This window comes from Calliphora vicina, chromosome 3, assembly GCF_958450345.1.
Source record: "Calliphora vicina chromosome 3, idCalVici1.1, whole genome shotgun sequence".
In the NCBI taxonomy this organism is placed as follows: Eukaryota; Metazoa; Arthropoda; class Insecta; order Diptera; family Calliphoridae; genus Calliphora; species Calliphora vicina.
This window is the reverse complement of record NC_088782.1, coordinates 115180081-115202387: the sequence shown is the minus strand read 5'-3', so window position 1 is coordinate 115202387 and position 22307 is coordinate 115180081. Positions and strand designations below refer to the sequence as shown.

At 31.8% G+C, this 22307-nt stretch overlaps 2 protein-coding genes across 2 annotated transcripts in view; both read right to left on the bottom strand.

Annotated features, from left to right (window-relative positions):
- The window catches only part of Cpr76Bc (Cuticular protein 76Bc), a 44395-nt gene extending 38852 nt beyond the window's left edge, over positions 1–5543 (bottom strand). The window contains exon 1 of the mRNA XM_065506054.1: positions 5532–5543. Within this exon, the coding sequence (XP_065362126.1) occupies positions 5532–5543 (12 nt within the window). The remainder of the gene's footprint in view (positions 1–5531) is intronic.
- Positions 5544–20684: 15141 nt separating this feature from the next.
- LOC135954478 (adult-specific cuticular protein ACP-20-like) lies at positions 20685–21699 on the bottom strand. Its single transcript, XM_065504657.1, has 2 exons — positions 21207–21699; positions 20685–21148 (listed from the first exon to the last, which is right to left on the bottom strand). Exons 1-2 carry the CDS (start codon positions 21598–21600, stop codon positions 20907–20909), a joined length of 636 nt encoding a protein of 211 aa, XP_065360729.1. The 5' UTR covers positions 21601–21699; the 3' UTR covers positions 20685–20906.
- Between the last annotated feature and the right edge of the window lie 608 nt (positions 21700–22307).

The following is a 22307-nucleotide window of genomic DNA, read 5'->3' as shown; positions in this document are numbered from 1 at the left end:
CAGCCAAGTGATCATATATTAGTGAAAATTACTGTATATAAGGCATACATTGACTACTTGCTGAACTGTTGGCTTGCTTTCAATTTCTATTTCAATTTACAATCAAGAAAACAGCTGGTTACAATGATATGATTACCATAGTATAATCATTAACAACTTACTGTTTATAATAAATTTTACCAATCCTTTTGCTCATAAAAAAAAATTATCAAACAATGACGCATTAAATTAACAAATAATATTAAACGAAAGGTAATTTGCTATTGTTAATTTTTAATAATCTAAATAATAGAATGTTCAATAAACGCAAACATTAAAAATCAATTATAAGTTTAGTATAAATAAAGCAATTAATTGGGCAAAACTGTAGCAGTTCTGATTGATTTTTAGCAAATTAACAAGATAAACACGCAAACCTTAACTTTAGCTACTACTCGTACAACTTTTAGAAATTTGAAATTTTTAAGGCTTTAGCTCATTTGACCATTAGTGGCTGGACAGCTATATTACATTATCATGATAGAGGACGAGGTATTTACTGAACTCGAAGAAGCCTTGAATGAGTTTTATGATCATGTTGAAATAAACACACCAAATATCAGTTTGATTATGAAAGAGTTTCAAACAGATATTTTTCAAGGAATAAAGTTTATTTTTCTACAATATTTTCAAGGAATTGGAAGTAATGTTCCATTTCATAACTAACTAGCAAACAAGTTGGTTTCGTTTTAAAACATATTTTTAATGAATTTGGAGTAAAGTTTCTTTTCATTTCCACGAATTCAAAGTATAATTCATAATTCGGGAAATTCTCCACAAATTCGAAGTTTTTTCAGAAAAATTTCCAACAAATTTACAAAAGTTTCAGGATAAAGTATTTTTGTATATAAAATTTGCAGCGAACTCGATTTCCCCAATTCAATATAAAATTTAATACAAATTCGGAGTAAAGTTTTCTAAATTTTATCATTCTTATAGGAAATTATTCACAAATTTGAAGTTTTTTCAGAAAAATGTCCAACAAATTTGCAAAAGTTTCAGGATAAAACATTTTTGTATATAAAATTTGCAGCGAATTCGATTCTCCCCTAATTCAAAAGTAAAGCTTCTTTCAATAGACAATTAAATACAAATTCGGTGTAAACTTTTTAAAATTATTAATCTTTTCTTAATTCAAATTGATAACAAACTATTTTGTGATGATTTTTAAAATTTCGAACTCAAGTTCGAATTTTCGAAATTTCCAAAAAAAAATTTCATTTATTTCAAAGCAAAGCTTTAAAATGTTTATATTGTAAATTTAAGACAAATTTAGACTTTTTAAAATTCTTAATCTTTTCTTAATTCAAATTGATATCGAACTATTTTGTGATTATTTTTAGAATTTCGAAATCAAGTTCAATTTTCGAAATTCCCCAAAAAATTTCATTTATTTCAAAGCAAAGCTTTAAAATGTTTATGTTGTCTTAAGCTAAATTACTTGAGTTCGAATATTCAAAATGAATTAAAATTTATGAATTTCGAAATAAATCTTTATTTAAATATTTATCTGTTTTCTTAATAAAAATCAATAGAAAACTATTTTTTTATAGTTTTTAGAATTTCGAACATGAGTTCGAATTTTCGTAATTCTAAAAAAATGCAAATTTTCATTTATTTCATAAAAAAAAACTTGAACAATTTTAATTTTTCTTAAGAAAAATCAATAAAAAAATATGTTTTTAATGATTTTTGAAATTTCGAACTCAAGTTCGAATTCTCGAAATACAGAAAAACATGAGCATTAAGTATTTTCTTATAAAAGTTACTAGAAAATTATTTTGTGATGACTTTTAGAATTTCGAACTCAAATTCGAATTTTCGAAATAAAGCAAAAAAAATTATAAATTTCAAAGTTTTATTTTTTTCACTTTTGAAGAAATTTCATTAGTTCGAACAAAAATATCGAAAGAAATAAGAAAGTAAATATTTAAAATTTGAAGGCTTTCGAAATAAAAAAGCAAAGAAAATAATTTTTTGACACAGTTTAAAATTATGAACTTATAAACTATGTTCGAATTTTCGAAATTAATTTGTAATATTTTTAATTCATCAAAAATTTAACAATTTTATGTTTTCTTAAGAAAATTTAATAAAAAATATTCTTTGATAATTTTTGAAAATTCGAACTCAAATTCGAATTCTCGAAATACAGAAAAACATGAGCATTAAGTATTTGCTTATAAAATATACTAGAAAATTATTTTGTGATGATTTTTAGAATTTCGAACTCAAATTCGAATTTTCGAAATAAAGCAAAAACATTATAAATATCAAAGTAAAAAGTGAAAAGATTTATTTTTTTCACTTTTGAAAAAATTTCATTAATTCGAACAACAATTTCGAAAGAATTAGGAAGTAACCATTAAAAATATGAATGATTTCGTAATAAAAAAGCAAAGAAAATAATTTTTTGACACATTTTAAAATTATGAACTTATAAACTATGTTCGGATTTTCGAATTCTTTTAATTCAACAAAAATTTTACAATTTTAAGTTTTCTTAAGAAAAATCAATAAAAAAATATTTTTTTTATGATTTTTTGAAATTTCGAACTCAAATTCGAATTCTAGAAATACAGAAATACATGAGCATTAAGTATTTTCTTATAAAAGTTACTAGAAAATTATTTTGTGAAGACTTTTTGAATTTCGAACTTATATTCGAATTTTCGAAATTAAGCAAAAAAATTATAAATTTCAAAGTTAAAATTTAATTTTTATTTTTTTCACTTTTGAAAAAATTTCATTAGTTCGAACAACAATTTCGAAAGAATTAGAAAGTAAACATTTAAATTTTGCATGCTTTCGTAATAAAAAAGCAAAGAAAATTATTTTGTGACATATTTTAAAATTATGAACTTATAAACTACGTTAGAATTTTCGAAATTAATTTGTAATATTTTTAATTCATCAAAAATTTAACAATTTTATGTTTTCTTAAGAAAATTTAATAAAATAGATATTTTTTGATGATTTTTGGAATTTCGAATTCTAGAAAAAATATAGAAAAACATTAGCATTGAGTATTTTCTTATAAAAGTTACTATAAAATTATTTTGTTTAGACTTTTAGAATTTCGAACTTATATTCGAATTTTCGAAATTAAGCAAAAAGTTATAAATTTCAAAGTAAAAATTTTAAAGTTTTATTTTTTTCACTTTGAAAAAATTTCATTAGTTCGAACAACAATTTCGAAAGAATTAGGAGTAAACATTTAAATTTTGAATGCTTTCGTAAAATTATGAATTTATAAACTATGTTCGAAATTAATTTCGAATTTTTTTAATTCAACAAAAATTAAAAATTTTTCATTTCTTTCAACAAAATAAACTTGAATAAAACAATGTTTTAAAAATTTTCTTAGGAATTCATAAATATGAACATAAATTTCAATGAAATTTGAGAACAAAATTTCAAAAATTTTGATGTTGTCTTAATAATAATCAATGGGGAATGATTTGCGATACTTTTAAGAATTTTAGAACCTAATTTCGAATTTTCGAAAAAAAACTAAAATTGCAAATTCGAATTTTTTGATTTTTTTAATTCAACAAAAATTAAAAAAATTTAATTTCTATCATCGAAATAAACTGAAATAAAATAAATTTTTTTAATTCTTAGGAATCCATAAATTTGAACATAAATTTCGAAGAAATTTGGGAACAAAATTTCTAAAATTTTGATATTTTCTTAATAATAATCAATGGGAAATAATTTGCGATACTTTTAAGAATTTTAGAACTTAAGTTCGAATTTTCGAAATTAAATTCGAATTTTCGAAAATAAGCTAAAATTGCAAAAATTCAAAATAAACTCATATAAAACTAAATTTTGACATTTTCGTAAAGATTCATAAATTCGAAATTATTGAATTTCGAACTTAGTATACCATTTACACAATCTCAAAACTTGTAGTAGTTGGCTTTATTCTGTTTTTTATTGAAAAACTTCTAAGATTTCTTAAGTTTTTCCAATAGTTTTTAATGAATTAGGAATAAAGTTCCATTATTTTCCAAAAATATCAATGAATTCCGAGTAAAGTATTAAAATTGTTAATGAATTCGGAATCAAATGAGGTTTATTTAAAATTTTGCGAAGAGAGAAATCAGAGAGAAATTATTGTTTTTCTTAAAGAATTAAAATGATTTTTAATTGAGTATTGTCCAAAAATTTTAAAAGAAGATTCTTTTATTAAAAAAAAATTTCAATAAATTTGAGTAAAGTATTAATATTTTGCGAAGAATTGGGAATGAAATGATTCTTTTTCAATGAGAATTCAAAGTAAAGCTTATTTTTATAGAGAATTTTCAATGTTTTCATAGTAAACATACTTTTCATAGAAAATTTTAAATGAATTCGAACTGAAGTTCTTTTTTATAAAGAATTCTTATAGAATTTTGAAAAATTATCAATCTTATTTAAAAAATATTAATATATTTTGAGTATGTATTAAAATTTGCCAAGAATTCGAAGTCAAATATCGCACTTGATCAACAAGAGGGTATTAACTCAAAATTTTGAAAATTTCACTTTTTTCAAGAAATCAACTAACAACATCAATATCTATCTACTGTAAACATTTCAACGTATTCCGATTACTCTTTCATCTCGAAAACAACATTTGAGACCATTTTCGTGATAATGTAGTGACTACTTTTATACAACAAAAAGGTATTATTTTGAGTTAATACAAAAGTTGAAATAGAAATGCATCGTATATTTTCATAAAAAAGGTATTATTTTGAGTTGAGCCTTTATTCCAGTTAAAAATAATCAAATTGTTTTATTTATATTTGGTTGTATTTTGAGTTGATACTGTTTTGTTGATAAAATTTGTTTTACTTTATGATTTTAATTCGAAATGTGACTCTTTTTATAATAAAATTGTTCACATTTTTTCAGAAAAAAGGTATTAACTCAAAAAACAGATTTTTTTTGCAATAATTGGAAAAATTTAAAAGAAAAACAATGTAATTATATTTTTAAATGGAATTTATATACTATTATGTATTCAGATTTTCAAATTCTCTTAAAATGTAACAACAAACAGTTTTTAACCTCTACTGAAAATTTTAAAATTTTGAGTTAATACCCTCTTGTTGATCAAGTGCGATATGTTTTATTGAAAATTTTTCGAAGAATTTTGAAAAAAAAAATTCGCAGTAAAATTAAAATTATAAAAAACAAAATTTGAGAAAATTTTCGACCAAAATTCACAAATACAATTCCAATAGATTCTTGTATAAGAGAGTGCTTAGGATTTCAAACATCTCAAAGTCCTTTTTCAATAAAAATCCTTAACAAATAAAATCTGATTATTCAAACTTTACTTTCACTTAAGTGAAAGTGATATAAAAACAAAAACTCACTCAATACAAATCACTTTCGCTTTCTTTGCATTTCACATTCGCATAATAATGAAAAATAAACACTCTCGCATCCACCACAATCCATATTTGCCGTTATTAATAGAAAATACACACACTTACATCTATCGACATTATGAAAATCGATTTGAACAAATAATACAAAAAATAATCGATTTGAAAAACTCGTTTTATTCTCTTTATTATTATTTAACCCACGATCACTAATAAATTTTACGCGATGAAGACGTTTACAGCAATATAATATAAAACACTTAATACGTTAATAATCTTTTTAGCAACGTTTAAACCACTACAACACGAGATGTCAATGTCAAGGACAAATTTACAATTAAACATGCATTGTGTTGAATGCAACGTATTTATACAGTTATAGACACTGCCAAAGACCACAACAACAACAACGAGGAGACTTGTTAGAAAGAAAAAAAAAATATGAAAAATATATAGAAAAACAAGTCAGCAACATGCATGTGTTTAAAAGATCTTCATCAATTTTAATGGCAACCGGCATAATACCCGTATTGGAGAGGTAACCAACCAATGTTGTCTTGACTACACATATTGCATGTATAGATGAACTTTGAGCAAGATGAAGATTTTCAATGTCTAGGAGTTTTAGTTGTGTTAAATGTGATTTTTCAATATTGTAGTAGCTGTTTTAAGCTACTAAGGAAAATAGTTTTCAGAAAGGAAAAGGAAAATTGTGAAGTCAAACAAGATTCCAGATTGAAGCTAAATAAACATCTGAGATTGAGGCTAAGTAAAGTTTATAAATATTCAGGATTCAAGCTAAACTTAGACTGTATAACGATCTGTATAACTTATGATAACTTATATACCAAAGCTATTCAAAACCTGTGATTTAAGCCAAGCTAAGACTATAACAAGTAAGAGAGCTATATTCGGCTGTGTCGAATTTTATATACCATTCACCAAATTATACTTCAAAATACAAAATTTTTTTTTTCCAAAATTGCTTTTTGTTGGTTATTTTTTGGAAAAAAAAATTTTCCAATTGTTATTTTAATTTTTTTAAATATTAAATTTTTTTTTTAAAATTTTCAATTTTTTTTTATATTTTCAAATTTTTTTTTAAATTAATTTGGTTACTATGATCTTATATACGTCCTTGCAAAAAGGTCTTTGAAATATCTATCATTAGACTTTGAAATATCTATCATTAGATATCCATATTGTCTATATTAATGACTTCGTAATCCAGATATAGGTCAAAAATAGGTCAAAAATCGAGGTTGTCCAGGTTTTTTCCTCATATCTCCGTTATTTATGGACGGATTTTGCTGATTTTGAATAGAAAACTTCTCGAAAGCATGTCCGACAGAATTATTTAAGATTTGGATCCCGAAGATATCTGGAGTCTTCAGAAAATTGATTTCAACAAACAGACGGACAGACAGACAGACAGACAGACAGACAGACAGACAGACAGACAGACAGACAGACAGACAGACAGACAGACAGACAGACAGACGGACCTGGCTTAATCGAATCGGATCCAGAATATATATATTTTATAGGGTCGGAAAATTATACTGTGGAAATTACAAACGGAATGACAAACTTATTTATACCCTTCTCACGAAGGTGAAGGGTATAAAAAGCCTTGAATGAAGCTAAACTAATCGATTTAAAAAATATTTTTCCCGATTTTGACCCATTGTAGGTCCGAATTACTATGACGTTACATACGCCGCGACCTTGAATAATTACTACAATCTTTTGGCCTTAATTGGAGGATATGTACACTAACGACAAGTAGTTTCAATAGGACTGCCACATTGGAGATTCTGCATGTGCGATTTGAGGGCAAGGTCATCTCATGTGGTGGTGATGTGTGCGATTTGACCCCGTTTGACTTTTTCTTGTGGGGTTTTCTTAACTTGAAGGTCTATGCGAATCATTTAAATTGAAAAATAGTAGCGAACCGAGGCAGGGAGGTATTTCAGCGCCACTACTGTGCAATATTGCCATTAACTTCCTTCTCGTGGAATTGGGCTCCATGACGTGACAGTTGCGTATGCTAATGAAGTTGCTGTCTCCGAAAAACACCAGGCGGCTCTATATCAATGCCTAAAAATCAATAATAGTGGACTTTGTTTGAATTTTGCGAAAAAGGAACTCTTGCTTCTGGAAGGTGAAAAATACCTATTTCCCTTTACCGCTACTCAATGGAGTGTAACTGTTGTTCTCGGATATATATATATTTGTTCCTTTTAACTCCTACAAGGAGCATAGGTTCTCGGATAGTGCGAAATATTTGGAAATCATTCTAGATCCCAAACTATTCTGGAACTTGAGTATCCAAGTGAGGTCTGTTTTAGATGCTATTGCCATATATGCTTACAAAATGGCCATACATACATATCTGGGGCATAATCCCAAAGAACGTGAAATGGCTTTTCAACTTGGTGGTTAAGCCCATACTTATTTATGGTGTACATGTTCTGTGGACAGCTTTTGACAAATCCATCTTTTGCTGGACCATCGAAACAAACCATCTTGTGCATTGGTTTTTATGATATACTGGCTACCAGCTGATCTCATGGCCAAACAGTTGGTCATAAATTCAGAGGTCAGGTTCACGGCTATGGGGTATGGAGGTGTGGACTTAACGGTCATGCCATTATTTTGAAATGCCTTTCTAATATCCTTGGAAACACCGACTGCTGCACACTTATACCCTTCTTTGACCAACGATTTTCTGTATCGATCGTCTGAGGTCACCTGCTTTTAAGGACATGTTCGACATCTATACGGGTGATTCCAAGTTTGCGTTGTGTTTATAAAGTAAAAACTTTTATGAAGGGTCTTTGTCTATAGAGGCGGAGAATTTTAAATTGAAATAAAACAGAGAAAAACGTTTTTAATATCCATCCAAATGGCTTTATTAATTAGATCATTTCATTTCATTAATGTTAAAATATGATTATATAATTGTAGGTCTAACTTTCATACATCCTTATTTGAAAATTTTGTTCAGTGATGAGGTACATTTTGGGTTAAATGGCTATGTCTCAACCCATTGTGGAAACAGTTTTACATCCAGAAAAACTCACTGTTTGGTGGGCTTTATGGGCCGGTCGAATCATTCACGTTATCATTCTCGTACCGCAATTGAAAGACATTAGAAATTCACTGAGAGAAACATTTAGCAAACGAATAATTTCTTGAAATGGACCTGTTAGCTGGCTACTGGGGGTATGTAAAGTCCCAGGTCTATGAAGATGAAACAGAAACGATCGAGCATTTGCCCAAAATCATATTTAAATATTAATGTCATACAATTATTAACTTAATAAAGCTAATTGGATGGATAATAAGAACATTATTCTCTATTATATTTTAATTTATAGTTCTCCGCCTCATTAAAAACACCCCTTTATTACACGATTTCTTTTACGACATTCAGATTTATTCATGAATACCGGGTGTCTCTTAAGGAGGACATTCTAACCTTGAGTTATTCTGATGTACCTGGCACAAGATCAATCATTTGATTAATGTTCTGCTTTCATGCTGGGTCAGATAGCCTACTTTGACAACTTGCTTGATACCGAAGCTTACATGGCCCGTATACGATTTCTTTGACAGGTCTCTTACAAGATCGACTACTGATTATGATATTCGTGCTTAAAGGGAACTGTTTAATTGGTGCTCATGAATGGATATTAAATATTCCTTACATTGGCTTTTGTAGAAATTTTCATAATGAAGGTGTGTTTTAGACTTTTCAATACCTTTCTCGTCTTTGCCCTGCTTTATGGAAAACTAGGAAGGCGACAATGGGTAGTCAATTTCATGCGGATATATCGAGACTCTATAAAGACATATGTCTTTAAAAGCCAAACTAAACTAAGTAAAGACCTCTGATGGAAGCTTAACAATGATTGAGGATAGACTAAAGCTAAGGAGTGAGATCGAAAAATTCTTAACACACGTTTTTCATTACATTTTTTAACCCAAGTATTATTTGAATTTTTTTTTGATCAAGTTACCTTTGAAAAACATGTCAGTTATTATGTGTAATGTCAATTATATTAATTTTTTTGTTAATCTGATTAAAATGAGTGACCAGAAAAAAGTGCGTACTGAAATTATTAAATATTTTCAACAAAACCCAACTTGGTCTTACAAAAAGTTGGCCAAGCATACAAAGGTCTGCCGTCAAACTGTTTCCAATGTTATTAAACAGTACCGGGAGAACTTGTCAGTTGATAGAAAACCTGGTTCAGGTAGAAGGAATGGTCCACATGATGTTTCTAAAGCCAAAAAAATAGAACGCATTTTCAAAAGAGCTCCCAACACATCCGGTAGGAAAGCAGCCCGGTTAGCTCAGTGCTCGGACTATTTGGTACGAAAAGTTAAAGCTAATGCAGGTTTAAAAACATACAAGGCTCAAAAAGTTCCTGACAGGAACGCTACTAAAAATTTAGAGGCCAAAAACAGAGCACGGAAATTGAAGTCAAGTTTTATAAAAAAATATTCTTGCTGTATAATGGATGACGAAACGTATGTTCTGGCAGATTTTTCGCAACTTCCAGGTCAAAAATTTTATGTTGCTGATGCTCGAGGGAATGTTGAAGAAAAGTTTAGGACCCAAAAGCAGACAAAATTTCCCAGAAAGTTCTTGGTATGGCAAGCAATATGCAGTTGCGGCAAAAGAAGCCACTCATTTGTTACAACGGGCTCTATAAATACCGAAATTTACATCAAGGAATGTTTACAAAAAAGGCTGCTTCCATTCATAAGACTTCATAATGTGTCCACTTATTTTTGGCCTGACTTGGCATCCTGTCACTATGGCAAACAAGCCCTTGAGTGGTACAAGAACAATAATGTGGTATTTGTACCAAGAGAGGCAAATCCTCCAAACTGCCCGGAGCTAAGGCCAGTGGAGAGATATTGGGCTCTTGTTAAAAGAGAATTGAAGAGTACAAAAAAGGTGTCCAAAAGTGTGGTAGATTTTAAACGGAGATGGACTACATGTTCGAGCAAAGTGACAGAAAGCACTATAAAAACGTTAATGGAAGGGTTTCCGAAAAAGGTTCAAAATTTCATCACTAGTGATTAAAACTATAAAAATAATTTTTTTTGTAAATTGTAATAATAATTTCAATCAAATAAAAAAAAAATTAAAGCTGTAAGTTTAGTGGTTTCTTTTTTATAAACATATATGTATGTTAAGAATTTTTCGATCTCACTCCTTATATAAAGACTACCAAACTGCGATTGAAGTTAAAGTAAGACTGAATAAAGACCTAACATTAAAGCCAATCTAAGTCTGTACCATGAATGTATTGGATGTATGACATAAAAATGCGGGATATATAATAGAAGTCGTATCTTTTGAACGAGGTTCTTGTTTCTAACAATTTATATGTCATTGTGAAGGATACATATCTGTCATTTATTATCAATTATTTACTGAACATTATAGTGTAAACCAAAGTTTGTTTTGCTTCGAAAATGTCGAATTTTGTACCAGCGAATCGACATTGCACACCAGAGCTTATGGTGAATCGGTTTCAATGTGCGGGAGATGGCTTATGGAATTCAGAAGTGATGATTTTGACATGGAAGACAAAGATCGCCCAGGCCAGACATAAAAAATTTTGGAGACCAAGAATTAGAGGCATTACTCTATGATGATTGCTGTAAAACTCAACCAGAGTTTGGAAGCTATTGGAATGGAAGTTATTGGAAGCCACTCAAACAGCAATTTCAAAATGTTTGCGAGCATTAGGATTAATCCAAAAGTAGGGAAACTGGGTAATATGCGAATTTCAGCCAAGATACCTTGAAATTATGCTTAAACGCTATATTTGCGATATTACCTGCGATGAAACATGTATCCATTACGATAAGCGTTAGAGATCATGTGTGAAGCCCGGCCAACTAGTCGAATCGATAACAAAGCCAAATAGCCATGGGGCTTAGGTAATGCTCTGCATATGGTTGGAGCAAAAGGCCGATCTGTTATGAACAGCTTAGCATTGGCCGAAAAATGCCCAAAATGTGCGACCAAACATGAAACCGTAATCTTCCATCATGACAATGTTGATTAAGGCTAAACAAAGATAAAATATATAAAGAGTTTCGATTGAATCTAACCTAAGATTATAAAAATGCTGCACTTGAAGCTAAACTAAGCTTATTTAGAGTCCTGCGATTGAAGCTATACTAGACAATATAAAGTATAAAACATTGAAATTAAACTAAAAACTAGGACTATCTGAAGACCTGCGATTGAAGCTAAACTATAATTTTAAAATATCTGCTATTGAAGGCAAATAACTACTTTATACCTAAAATGGAAGATAAACTACGACTGTGTAAAGAAGCTAAACTGAGACTATAAAGACGGTATAAAGGCTACTTTTGGAGCTAAACTGAGACTGGATAAAGAACTACAATTGAAGCTAAACTAAGACTGTAGAAGATTGAATCGAAATTAAGACAGCTTAAAGACCCGAACTAAGACTGTATAAAGACCTAAAATTTAAGATAAACTAAAGAATTGCGATTGAAGTTAAACTGAGATTATATAATGAGCAAAACTAGGACTATATAAAGAATTACGATTGAAGCTAAACTGAAACTACATAATCAACTGAACTAATACTGTATAAGGATTTACGATTGAAGCTAAACTAAGACTTTATAAAGAAACCTACGATTGAAGCTGAACTAGTACAATACGATTTAAGCTAAACTAGGACTATGTGAGTACCTACGATGGGAGCAAAACTAAGACTATAGAAAGAATTTCGATTGAAGCAATTAGGGTGGGCACTAGTTACTTCAATAGCTACGTGACCAGTTATTTTAATGAAAATTTGATTACAATGGGACTGTCCAAAGTAGTCAACTCATTGGATTCACATACTGGTTACATAACGTCAGTTACTTACTAGCTACCTAACTGGTTACTTGATCAGGTACATTATTAGTTATTTTAACACGTTCGGGTGCTAATTGACCACAAATAGTCATCTAATAAGATATATCACAGACAATCCAATAAACGATTGCTTGTAAACAAACCTTCCTCCGACAACTCTCCAATAGATTGCTTCTGGTTATTAAAATAACTACTTTCTAAAGTGCAGTACAAAATAAATGTTTAATATGACTTTACTATAGGTTACTAAGAGACACTAAAGTGACTATAGACTTCATGCTATGTTAAATGGGATATCAGTATGCTTAGCAAAAATAAAAAGTAAACTGTATGAGAATTATATCAACACAATTTGCATAAAGTTTAAAGTGACTACACTCTTGATTACTTAGAGACCATCAGTGACAATTGTCTTCACACTAGATTACCTGGGCTATATAAAGTAACCAATTGTCTTCTCTCTGCACAAAAAAATAGCACAAACGTGTCAAATGATCCAAAATATATATTGGAGTCAGCCAAGTGATAAGACATTAAGGTCAATTTCTGTCTATGTATAAGGGATACATTGATTACTTGCTTAACTGCTGGGCGGTTTAAAATAAAAAATAACTACAATTTCTAAGTTTCTCTTGTTTAAAAATCGCTACATTTTCATTACCAAACAAGATGACCACTTACTTCATCGCTACAAATCGAAATCTTCAAAATTGTTTTGCATTCATGTAAAATGTTTGTTGCTCTTATCATTGCGGGCTGTTGTTTTTGTTGTTGCTATTGAAAATCTTGTTAATTGCTCATTGAACTCCCGTTTATGGCTTAAACTGGTGTAACCGGGTGAAAACATAAATGTTGCATCAACATTTCAAATGTTTCAAAAGTTAAATGGCAACATTCTATTTTTAAATTCATCAACATTTCGATTTAGCCTACAATTGAACAATTATTGCTTATAGGTGCTCGTATACAAAACTAGATAAAGATGATTTTTATTATAAATAAATAACATATTGTCACAGATATTTTTTTCTTGCTAACGGTAAAACATGTTGTTTTGAAATGAATTTCTGAGATTTTCTTCTTATCAATTTGACAGATGGCTCAGATGGGGAGTGAGTAGTAGCAGTAGTTGTTTATGGTTTGGCCAATTGCCTAAGTGAGTGGGAAATTCAAGTTTTTTTTTATGTTTATGGCTTGAATTTCATTGTAACTTAACTAGTTTTGCTAAAGTTGCATCGTTTTAATTTATTTTGTTGCATGAATGAATGCAAAAGTGTTGTGGCATTCGAAAGAAAGTAAAAGTTGTTGCTCATATTGCTTCAATTTAGCTGTAACATTTAGTTGTAATTCCTCTCTATTTGCGTTGTTTTTTTTTGGCAATTTGATTAGCTTAGCTTTTGTTTTTATTTATTTCTTTGAATTAAATAAAAATTTTTGGCGGGAGTTGTTTTATTTTTGTTAATTTTGAAATTTATTTGAAGTGTCATTTCATTTAAATTGAGTTACTTTTTTATATTTGTTAGCAGCATGAACAGTTTTTGGTGAATAACCGTCTGAAAATGAAAGTTGGATTGATGGATGTGAAATTAATAAAAATTTTATTGATATAACGGAAATTTAGAGGTAATTGAATAAAGAGTCTTAATTATGTGGATTTTTAAATTGAGATTGACCTCGTTAGAGTTCATTTTAAATTGTATTATACTGGTTTTATAAGCTAATTTCAAAGGTAATTATTGATAGTTGAAGAGTTTTTTTTGGCCAAAATATAACCGATTACTTAAAATTTTGTATTAAATAATTTAACGAATTTTAAACTAACATTAAAACAGGATTAAAAAATTTTTAAGAAAATCTCGTTTTTCAAATGAATTTCTAAAAAAATATTAAATAGAAATCGACTGCGTACAATTTTCTATAGAAAATTGTGTCTTGTCTGGGTTAAAGACAAAATTTTCTATAGAAAATTGTGTCTAGTCTGGGTTAAAGACAAAATTTTCTATAGAAAATTGGGTCTGAAGTGTTTCAGAGAAAAATTTTTTATAGGAAATTGTGTGTGAATTGGTTCACATACAATTTTCTATAGAAAATTTGTCTCTGAAACATGTGAATTGGTTCACAGAAAAATTTTCTATAGAAAATTGTATGTGAATTGGTTCACAGAAAAATTTTCTATCTCAAACTACAATGAATAATGCTGAGCTATACTAATGGGTGAAATTGTTAGCCAATCTAATTCTGAATTGGTGATGGAGTTCTTTGATCAAATTGAGGAGAAAAGCCTTCTATATTTTGACCAAAATTATGGTGTATGGCTATAGTTAAGAACTCCTGTATTCACGGTTAAAACGAACAATGATGGATTCCAAGGCATCAATTGTTACTGGTTTATCAGTATAAACCAGTGAATTCATGTGGACCCACAGGTAATAATTGCGAGGTGTAAAATCGCACGACTTTGGAGGCCAATTTACAGGTTAATTTCTCAAAATCAAGTTATTGGCCAAATTTTGATTTCAATAAATCGATGGCTGCGCATGCCGTATTGTACGTAGCGTCATCCGGCTTCAAGCACACCTCGCCCGGATCAATGTCATCCAAATTTTCCAACCAAATGTCATTGATGATGGTGCGGTAACGATATCGACTGACTGTAACGTTCGAAGATGCCACTAGCTTGTACACCGCATCAAACGGATTTAGTGGGGTCTGTGGGTGCTGTTGTGGATTGGTCTCACTCCATATGCGTCAATTTCGAAAAGTGAGTCTTATCGTAGAAACCAACTTTGAGATAAAACAGTCGTCTATAAATTGCCCAAATCGATAACTGATTTTCAAAGTAAATTTGGATAATTTGGTAGCGTTGTTCAAGCGTCAATCTATACATGATGATTTAACAGAGAATACTGATCATATATGGCAAAAAGTGAGCGCAATATGACAGTTCGTTTGGCAGTTAACCCATTCGTTAGTTCTATAGGGCTTTAGTTGAATATAACGCCTTTCTCGGCTCTTATCGATATGACAGTATCGTCGCAATATTACAATATTAGAGAGATGTCTGTCTGTCTGTCTGTCTGTCTGTCTGTCTGTCTGTCTGTCTGTCTGTCTGTCTGTCTGTCTGTCTGTCTGTCTGTCTGTCTGTCTGTCTGTCTGTCTGTCTGTCTGTCTGTCTGTCTGTCTGTCTGTCTGTCTGTCTGTCTGTCTGTCTGTCTGTCTGTCTGTCTGTCTGTCTGTCTGTCTGTCTGTCTGTCTGTCTGTCTGTCTGTCTGTCTGTCTGTCTGTCTGTCTGTCTGTCTGTCTGTCTGTCTGTCTGTCTGTCTGTCTGTCTGTCTGTCTGTCTGTCTGTCTGTCTGTCTGTCTGTCTGTCTGTCTGTCTGTCTGTCTGTCTGTCTGTCTGTCTGTCTGTCTGTCTGTCTGTCTGTCTGTCTGTCTGTCTGTCTGTCTGTCTGTCTGTCTGTCTGTCTGTCTGTCTGTCTGTCTGTCTGTCTGTCTGTCTGTCTGTCTGTCTGTCTGTCTGTCTGTCTGTCTGTCTGTCTGTCTGTCTGTCTGTCTGTCTGTCTGTCTGTCTGTCTGTCTGTCTGTCTGTCTGTCTGTCTGTCTGTCTGTCTGTCTGTCTGTCTGTCTGTCTGTCTGTCTGTCTGTCTGTCTGTCTGTCTGTCTGTCTGTCTGTCTGTCTGTCTGTCTGTCTGTCTGTCTGTCTGTCTGTCTGTCTGTCTGTCTGTCTGTCTGTCTGTCTGTCTGTCTGTCTGTCTGTCTGTCTGTCTGTCTGTCTGTCTGTCTGTCTGTCTGTCTGTCTGTCTGTCTGTCTGTCTGTCTGTCTGTCTGTCTGTCTGTCTGTCTGTCTGTCTGTCTGTCTGTCTGTCTGTCTGTCTGTCTGTCTGTCTGTCTGTCTGTCTGTCTGTCTGTCTGTCTGTCTGTCTGTCTGTCTGTCTGTCTGTCTGTCTGTCTGTCTGTCTGTCTGTCTGTCTGTCTGTCTGTCTGTCTGTCTGTCTGTCTGTCTGTCTGTCTGTCTGTCTGTCTGTCTGTCTGTCTGTCTGTCTGTCTGTCTGTCTGTCTGTCTGTCTGTCTGTCTGTCTGTCTGTCTGTCTGTCTGTCTGTCTGTCTGTCTGTCTGTCTGTCTGTCTGTCTGTCTGTCTGTCTGTCTGTCTGTCTGTCTGTCTGTCTGTCTGTCTGTCTGTCTGTCTGTCTGTCTGTCTGTCTGTCTGTCTGTCTGTCTGTCTGTCTGTCTGTCTGTCTGTCTGTCTGTCTGTCTGTCTGTCTGTCTGTCTGTCTGTCTGTCTGTCTGTCTGTCTGTCTGTCTGTCTGTCTGTCTGTCTGTCTGTCTGTCTGTCTGTCTGTCTGTCTGTCTGTCTGTCTGTCTGTCTGTCTGTCTGTCTGTCTGTCTGTCTGTCTGTCTGTCTGTCTGTCTGTCTGTCTGTCTGTCTGTCTGTCTGTCTGTCTGTCTGTCTGTCTGTCTGTCTGTCTGTCTGTCTGTCTGTCTGTCTGTCTGTCTGTCTGTCTGTCTGTCTGTCTGTCTGTCTGTCTGTCTGTCTGTCTGTCTGTCTGTCTGTCTGTCTGTCTGTCTGTCTGTCTGTCTGTCTGTCTGTCTGTCTGTCTGTCTGTCTGTCTGTCTGTCTGTCTGTCTGTCTGAACCTAAATATGGCAGTTCAGGGGCAACCAAACTTCAACACAACCTAGGAACCAGACTTTTCATAGCATATTTATAGGAGATGCCCTTTTGTTCAAACATTCGGCTCATTTATGGCCATTTATCTAATACTATATCAATTTATTATACATCTACAGTTCATCCAAAACAATTCCGTATCTTACATCATAAGTAAGGCCCTTAGCGAATACTAACTTAACCTTCTCTTAAAACATTCTGATCCATCTATAACAAAACAGTTGTATATAGCTCTTGTAAGACCTATCATCGAATATGGATCAATCATTTGGGATCCATATTATAACATCCATAGTGATCGTATTGAGTCTGTCCAAAAACAATTTCTGCTATTCGTTTTAAGGAGATCTTACCCAAATCCATCTATATATCTTCCTCCATACAGTACCAGGTTATTGGAACTCAATTTACCAACTTTAAAAAGTCGCCGAACAATGTTGAATGTCATATTTCTTATCAACCTTATTAATGGCAATATTAGCTCAGAGTTCCTTTTAAGCAACTTACATTTTAATGTCCCTCAACGCCCTACACGTTATTACCATCCGTTAAAAATTCCATATTTTCAACAAAATTATGCTAATGCTGACTCTTTTCGTCGAATCTGTTTAAATTTTAATGATTTGTACAATATTATCGATACAACTTTGAGTATTAATATTATTAAACGTAATTTAATTTTATATTTAAATAGATTACATTAAATTTGTTTGTAATATTTATAATATTTTAATTTTTTGTCTGAACGGAGTTAATCCATAGACTAAATAAATAAATAAATAAATAAAATTCTGTTGCGAAGATGTAATTTAATAATACATTAGCGTTTTATTGAAAATGCAGTTAATGCTGTAGAAACTGAGCTTGATAATGCCATTTTCATTTTCATTTTCATTGAAGAAAGTAGAACAGGCAACTGTGCTTCTTTTATTGGGATGCTGTAAGCATATCCGATAGATGTTAAAGTAAATTCACTTTCTGCTTAAGGACACACTAAGAACTTTAAGGACTAAACCTCTCAATGACACCTCTCGAGACTGAAAGACATAAAATGAATTTATTGTCAGATAATAATGAATTAGGTTTATATGGAAATGGCAGTTCATGCTCTAGAAACTGAGCTTTAGAATGACACTTTTCGACACTGAAAACATATAATGTTCACAGACTTTTCATTTAAGAAAGTAGAACTGAGCTTCTTGTATGAGGATCCTGTAAGATAGATTTTAATGTAAACTCAGTTCCTGGCTGAGGTAGGACACACTAAGAACTTTGATTGAGGAAGAAACCTCTCGGGTCTGTATACATATCATTTATTGAGGCATCAGCAAGCAAATAAGGTGCAACTTCAGGATGTTTTCAAAACTTTCAACTAGACAAGGATAGCTGGAATTTGGTATTTTAGCCAAAAACTGTGGGCTTGAATGAGTTTACTGTGAGCAATGTTTCTTCATTGTTAACTCAAGAGATTTTAATGGATATACACTTTTTAGATCATACTCTCAAAATTTCTTCAAAAAGGGAGTTTTCTGACCTAATGACATTCGAATTGTGAAGGTCATTGCCAGACATTTCAACTGGACTACTTGTAGGAGAATGTGTGACATGCAAAAATTATATAAGGTTTCTGTAAGCAAAGTTCTCTCTCATCCCTATCTCACCCAATAGATCTTAATAGACGACCATATTTCTAGCTATGAGTGCAACAAAGTGGTACTTCGTGACATTGGAGAATCGTAAGTATTTTCTTAACCAGGCAAGGTCAACATGCAACTGGACTCTACATAAGTCATCTGGGACATATTAAAAAAGATTATTAAAAGCAGTAAGCGAATGTCCCGAAAATTATTCTGCAGGTGCTTTGAAGGATTCTGTATGACCAGCATTGTAAACATTTGTTCTATAATTTCTAGCTCTCCTAATAGATCTTTATGGACACCCGCATACCGGGATTTTTCTTCATGATATTGAGCTTGCAGTTGCATTATTGATATCACCTAGTTTGTAAATATACCAATTGTACAGGAAGGTGCAAATTGCCATATATATCAAATAATGCACTAAAAATATAGCTTCAGAATAGAACTACCCAAACTTGAAAGCAGAGCTTTTGAAGTGGCAGTATTCCTTTGTTAGACACTTGCGTATAATGCCACTGAATTTTTTACAAGTTACGGAGAACATGCAAATGTACAGACTTAGATTTTTTCCTGGAAGTCCACTTAATTGCTGAAATTCCTCTTATTATCACAGCCTTATCTTTATGATTACATACGAAAATAATTGAAAATATTGCCTGTGAGTTGTTGACGAGTCAAGGAAAAGCGGATGAGGCAAAACTTCCCAACCACATCATTCTAAATACTCTTTAACAGTTATTGCTACATGTGGCCGAGTGTTGTCATTATGGAATATTACAGTTTCATGTATGGCCTCTTATTCTGGGCATTTTTCGGCCAATGCCTGATTCAAATGAATCAGTTGTGTTCGCAGCTCATAATAGATAGGGCGTTTTTGGTCTCACCAAATACAGAGTATTACCTAAGCGCCATGGATATTTGGCTTTGGTGACGATTTGGTTTTAGATTGTTTTAGATTGATTTTTCACATACGATCTCTTACGCTTCGGATTATCATAATGGATCCATGATTTGGTGCAAAAATTATTATCTTTTATAACGTTCAAGACAAATCGTTTTGAAAGGTCTCTAAGCTTCAAAATTATGCTGCTCCAAAACCTTTTGAAATCGCTGCATGAGTTGCTCCCAATGATTTTGCAAGCTCTTGTTGAGTTTTACAAAAATCTTAATGGCTGGCCTGGGCAATCTCACTTACTCTATAACCACGTTTTTCCTACCTTATTTCAGATGGGATAAAGCAAACTTCACACGATTACTAGGAACCTCGAATAAGTCAATTGGGCTCTTTACATGAGATCATTCGCTTGGCATTTAGTGCTTGACTATAATTAAAGGCTTGAATTACACTTGCATTCAACTTGAATTCCAGTAAAAATGCTTATTGGGAAGCAATTAAACAAATCAATGTTGGATTGGAATTGTCTTAGTCATTAAAAAAGCTATACAATAAATATGTGCGGTAGGCTTAAGCAGTCTTAAAATCCAGCAGACCACAGCTAATGATAGATGCTAATTCGAGAATCTATATTAGTTTATGTTGTGATGGAGTCATTAGGAGAATTATTCTTCCTTTGTTTAGAAGATAGAGATTCGGATGGTAGTCTATGATCACTTCTTTTTGATGCACAGGAGATTTCTTAATAGGTAGACTAAGAATCTTAGATGTACCAATTGTTCTCTTTAAACAAGATCGTTAGCGATTCTTGAATAAGGGAATTACTTAGTTTGTTGCGGTTAAAATGACCAGGCTAGGGTCAATAATAAGCAAGGTCGGTGGAATGGAATAGAACGGAAATTTACTAGAATTGTTTTAGATTGATTTTTTAAAAGGTAAAGTCAACGAAATTGGATCAGATGACTTCAGCTAAGCCGCAGTGACGTTAAGGAATAATAAAGACTATATATATCAAAGGGTAAATCGAAAAGATACTACAGAGATTTACATTGTTAATAAACTATCCTAATAAACTATCTAACTAAATACCTAATAAACTATCTTCTATTTAAAATAAAACTTCTCATTTTTCATTTTCTATTTCTTGTGTATTTGCATACAAATATTATTCTTTTATTTTTTTGTCATATTTTTTTTTTCAACATTATTTTTTTTTTCTTCATAACTTTAATTTACAGCTAAAACGTATATTAATGATTAGTATTTGGTCGGTTTAAGTCCTGGAACAAGCATTTAACAATAACACTCATGAGGGGCGGCAGTCAGTATAAACAGCAATGGCAACAATTTACAATTGTTTAACATTCACGTAACTGGTAGCATGACCATGGCCATGACCATGATCATAACCATAACCACCACCATATAGACCATGTTCCAAACCATTGGCATAACCATGATGTTTAGCATAGACTTGGGGATGATGAGCATGACCGATCTTCTTGACAACGGCATTGAAACCATTATGATCATCAGCAGAGTATTCAACCACACGAGTAGTGCCATCAGATTCTTTTAGGGAGTAGCCACCTGGAAATTTATATAAAAATTAATTAAAACTTTTGTTAACAGCTTAAAAAAAACTTACCTTTGACAAGACCTCCATCTCTGTGTTCCCATTGATTCTTAATATCGCCTGTTTTCAAATCCTTTACACCATAATCAAATTGATATTTGGGATATTTGTGAGGATAATCATGTTTGTCGATATGAGCATAACCATGAACAAGACCCTGGTCCAAGTGGCCACCATAATGGCCAACTACGCCCAAACCACCTCCACCCAAATGACCCAAATGTCCGCCATCCAATTTAATCGTGTGTATGGGTACTTCATATTTAATGGAATGTATGGGTTCTTCATGTTTGGTTACCACGGTATAACTGCTGCCTCCACCTAGGCCAAGACCACCATGGGCATAACCAGCCAATGATACACTGCAGGCAGCCAACAAAACACAGCAAATACTTAAGACACGCATTTTTATGTATTTAAAACAATTGAAATTCTATTGTATTTAAATGAAGAAAGTTATTTTATTTTGATTTTATTATTTTTGGAAGTAGAAAAGCTAAAGTTGATTGAATACTCAAACTAAACTGATATCGTTTTGCTTTAATTTTTTACTATTTATAGTTAAAAGTTTGTTTGCAAAAAGGTTCTTGAAAATTCTCTAAAAGAATAAAAATTATTTGCAGCAGTTGTGCAATTGCGTGTTCTTGTTGTTTTGTGTTAAATATAAAGAGCATTTTCGAAGTCATAATTTTATAATTAATTAAAGCTTTTTAGCATTTTTTTGTAGTTTAAAATTTTGTTTAATAATAAATATAATAAAAACTAATTAGTTTTACATTAACATTCCCTTCATAACACAACCGGACAATGAATAATGTTGGTCAGTGTTGTGTTTTTGGTTGATTGAATAGAAATTTTTTTAGAATTTAAAATATGATAAATGGTAGTAGTCGACTGTAGGTTTACACTAGCCAGCAGTTAAGCAAGTAGTCAATATACTTATGTTTTATCACTTGGCTGACTCTAATATATATTTTGGATCATTTGGCACGTACTATGTGCTCTTTGTACTGCAGAGAGAAGACAATTGGTTACCTTATATATCCTAGGTAATCTAGTGTGAAGACAATTCTCACTTATGTGTCTCTAAGTAATCTAGAGTATATGTAAAAC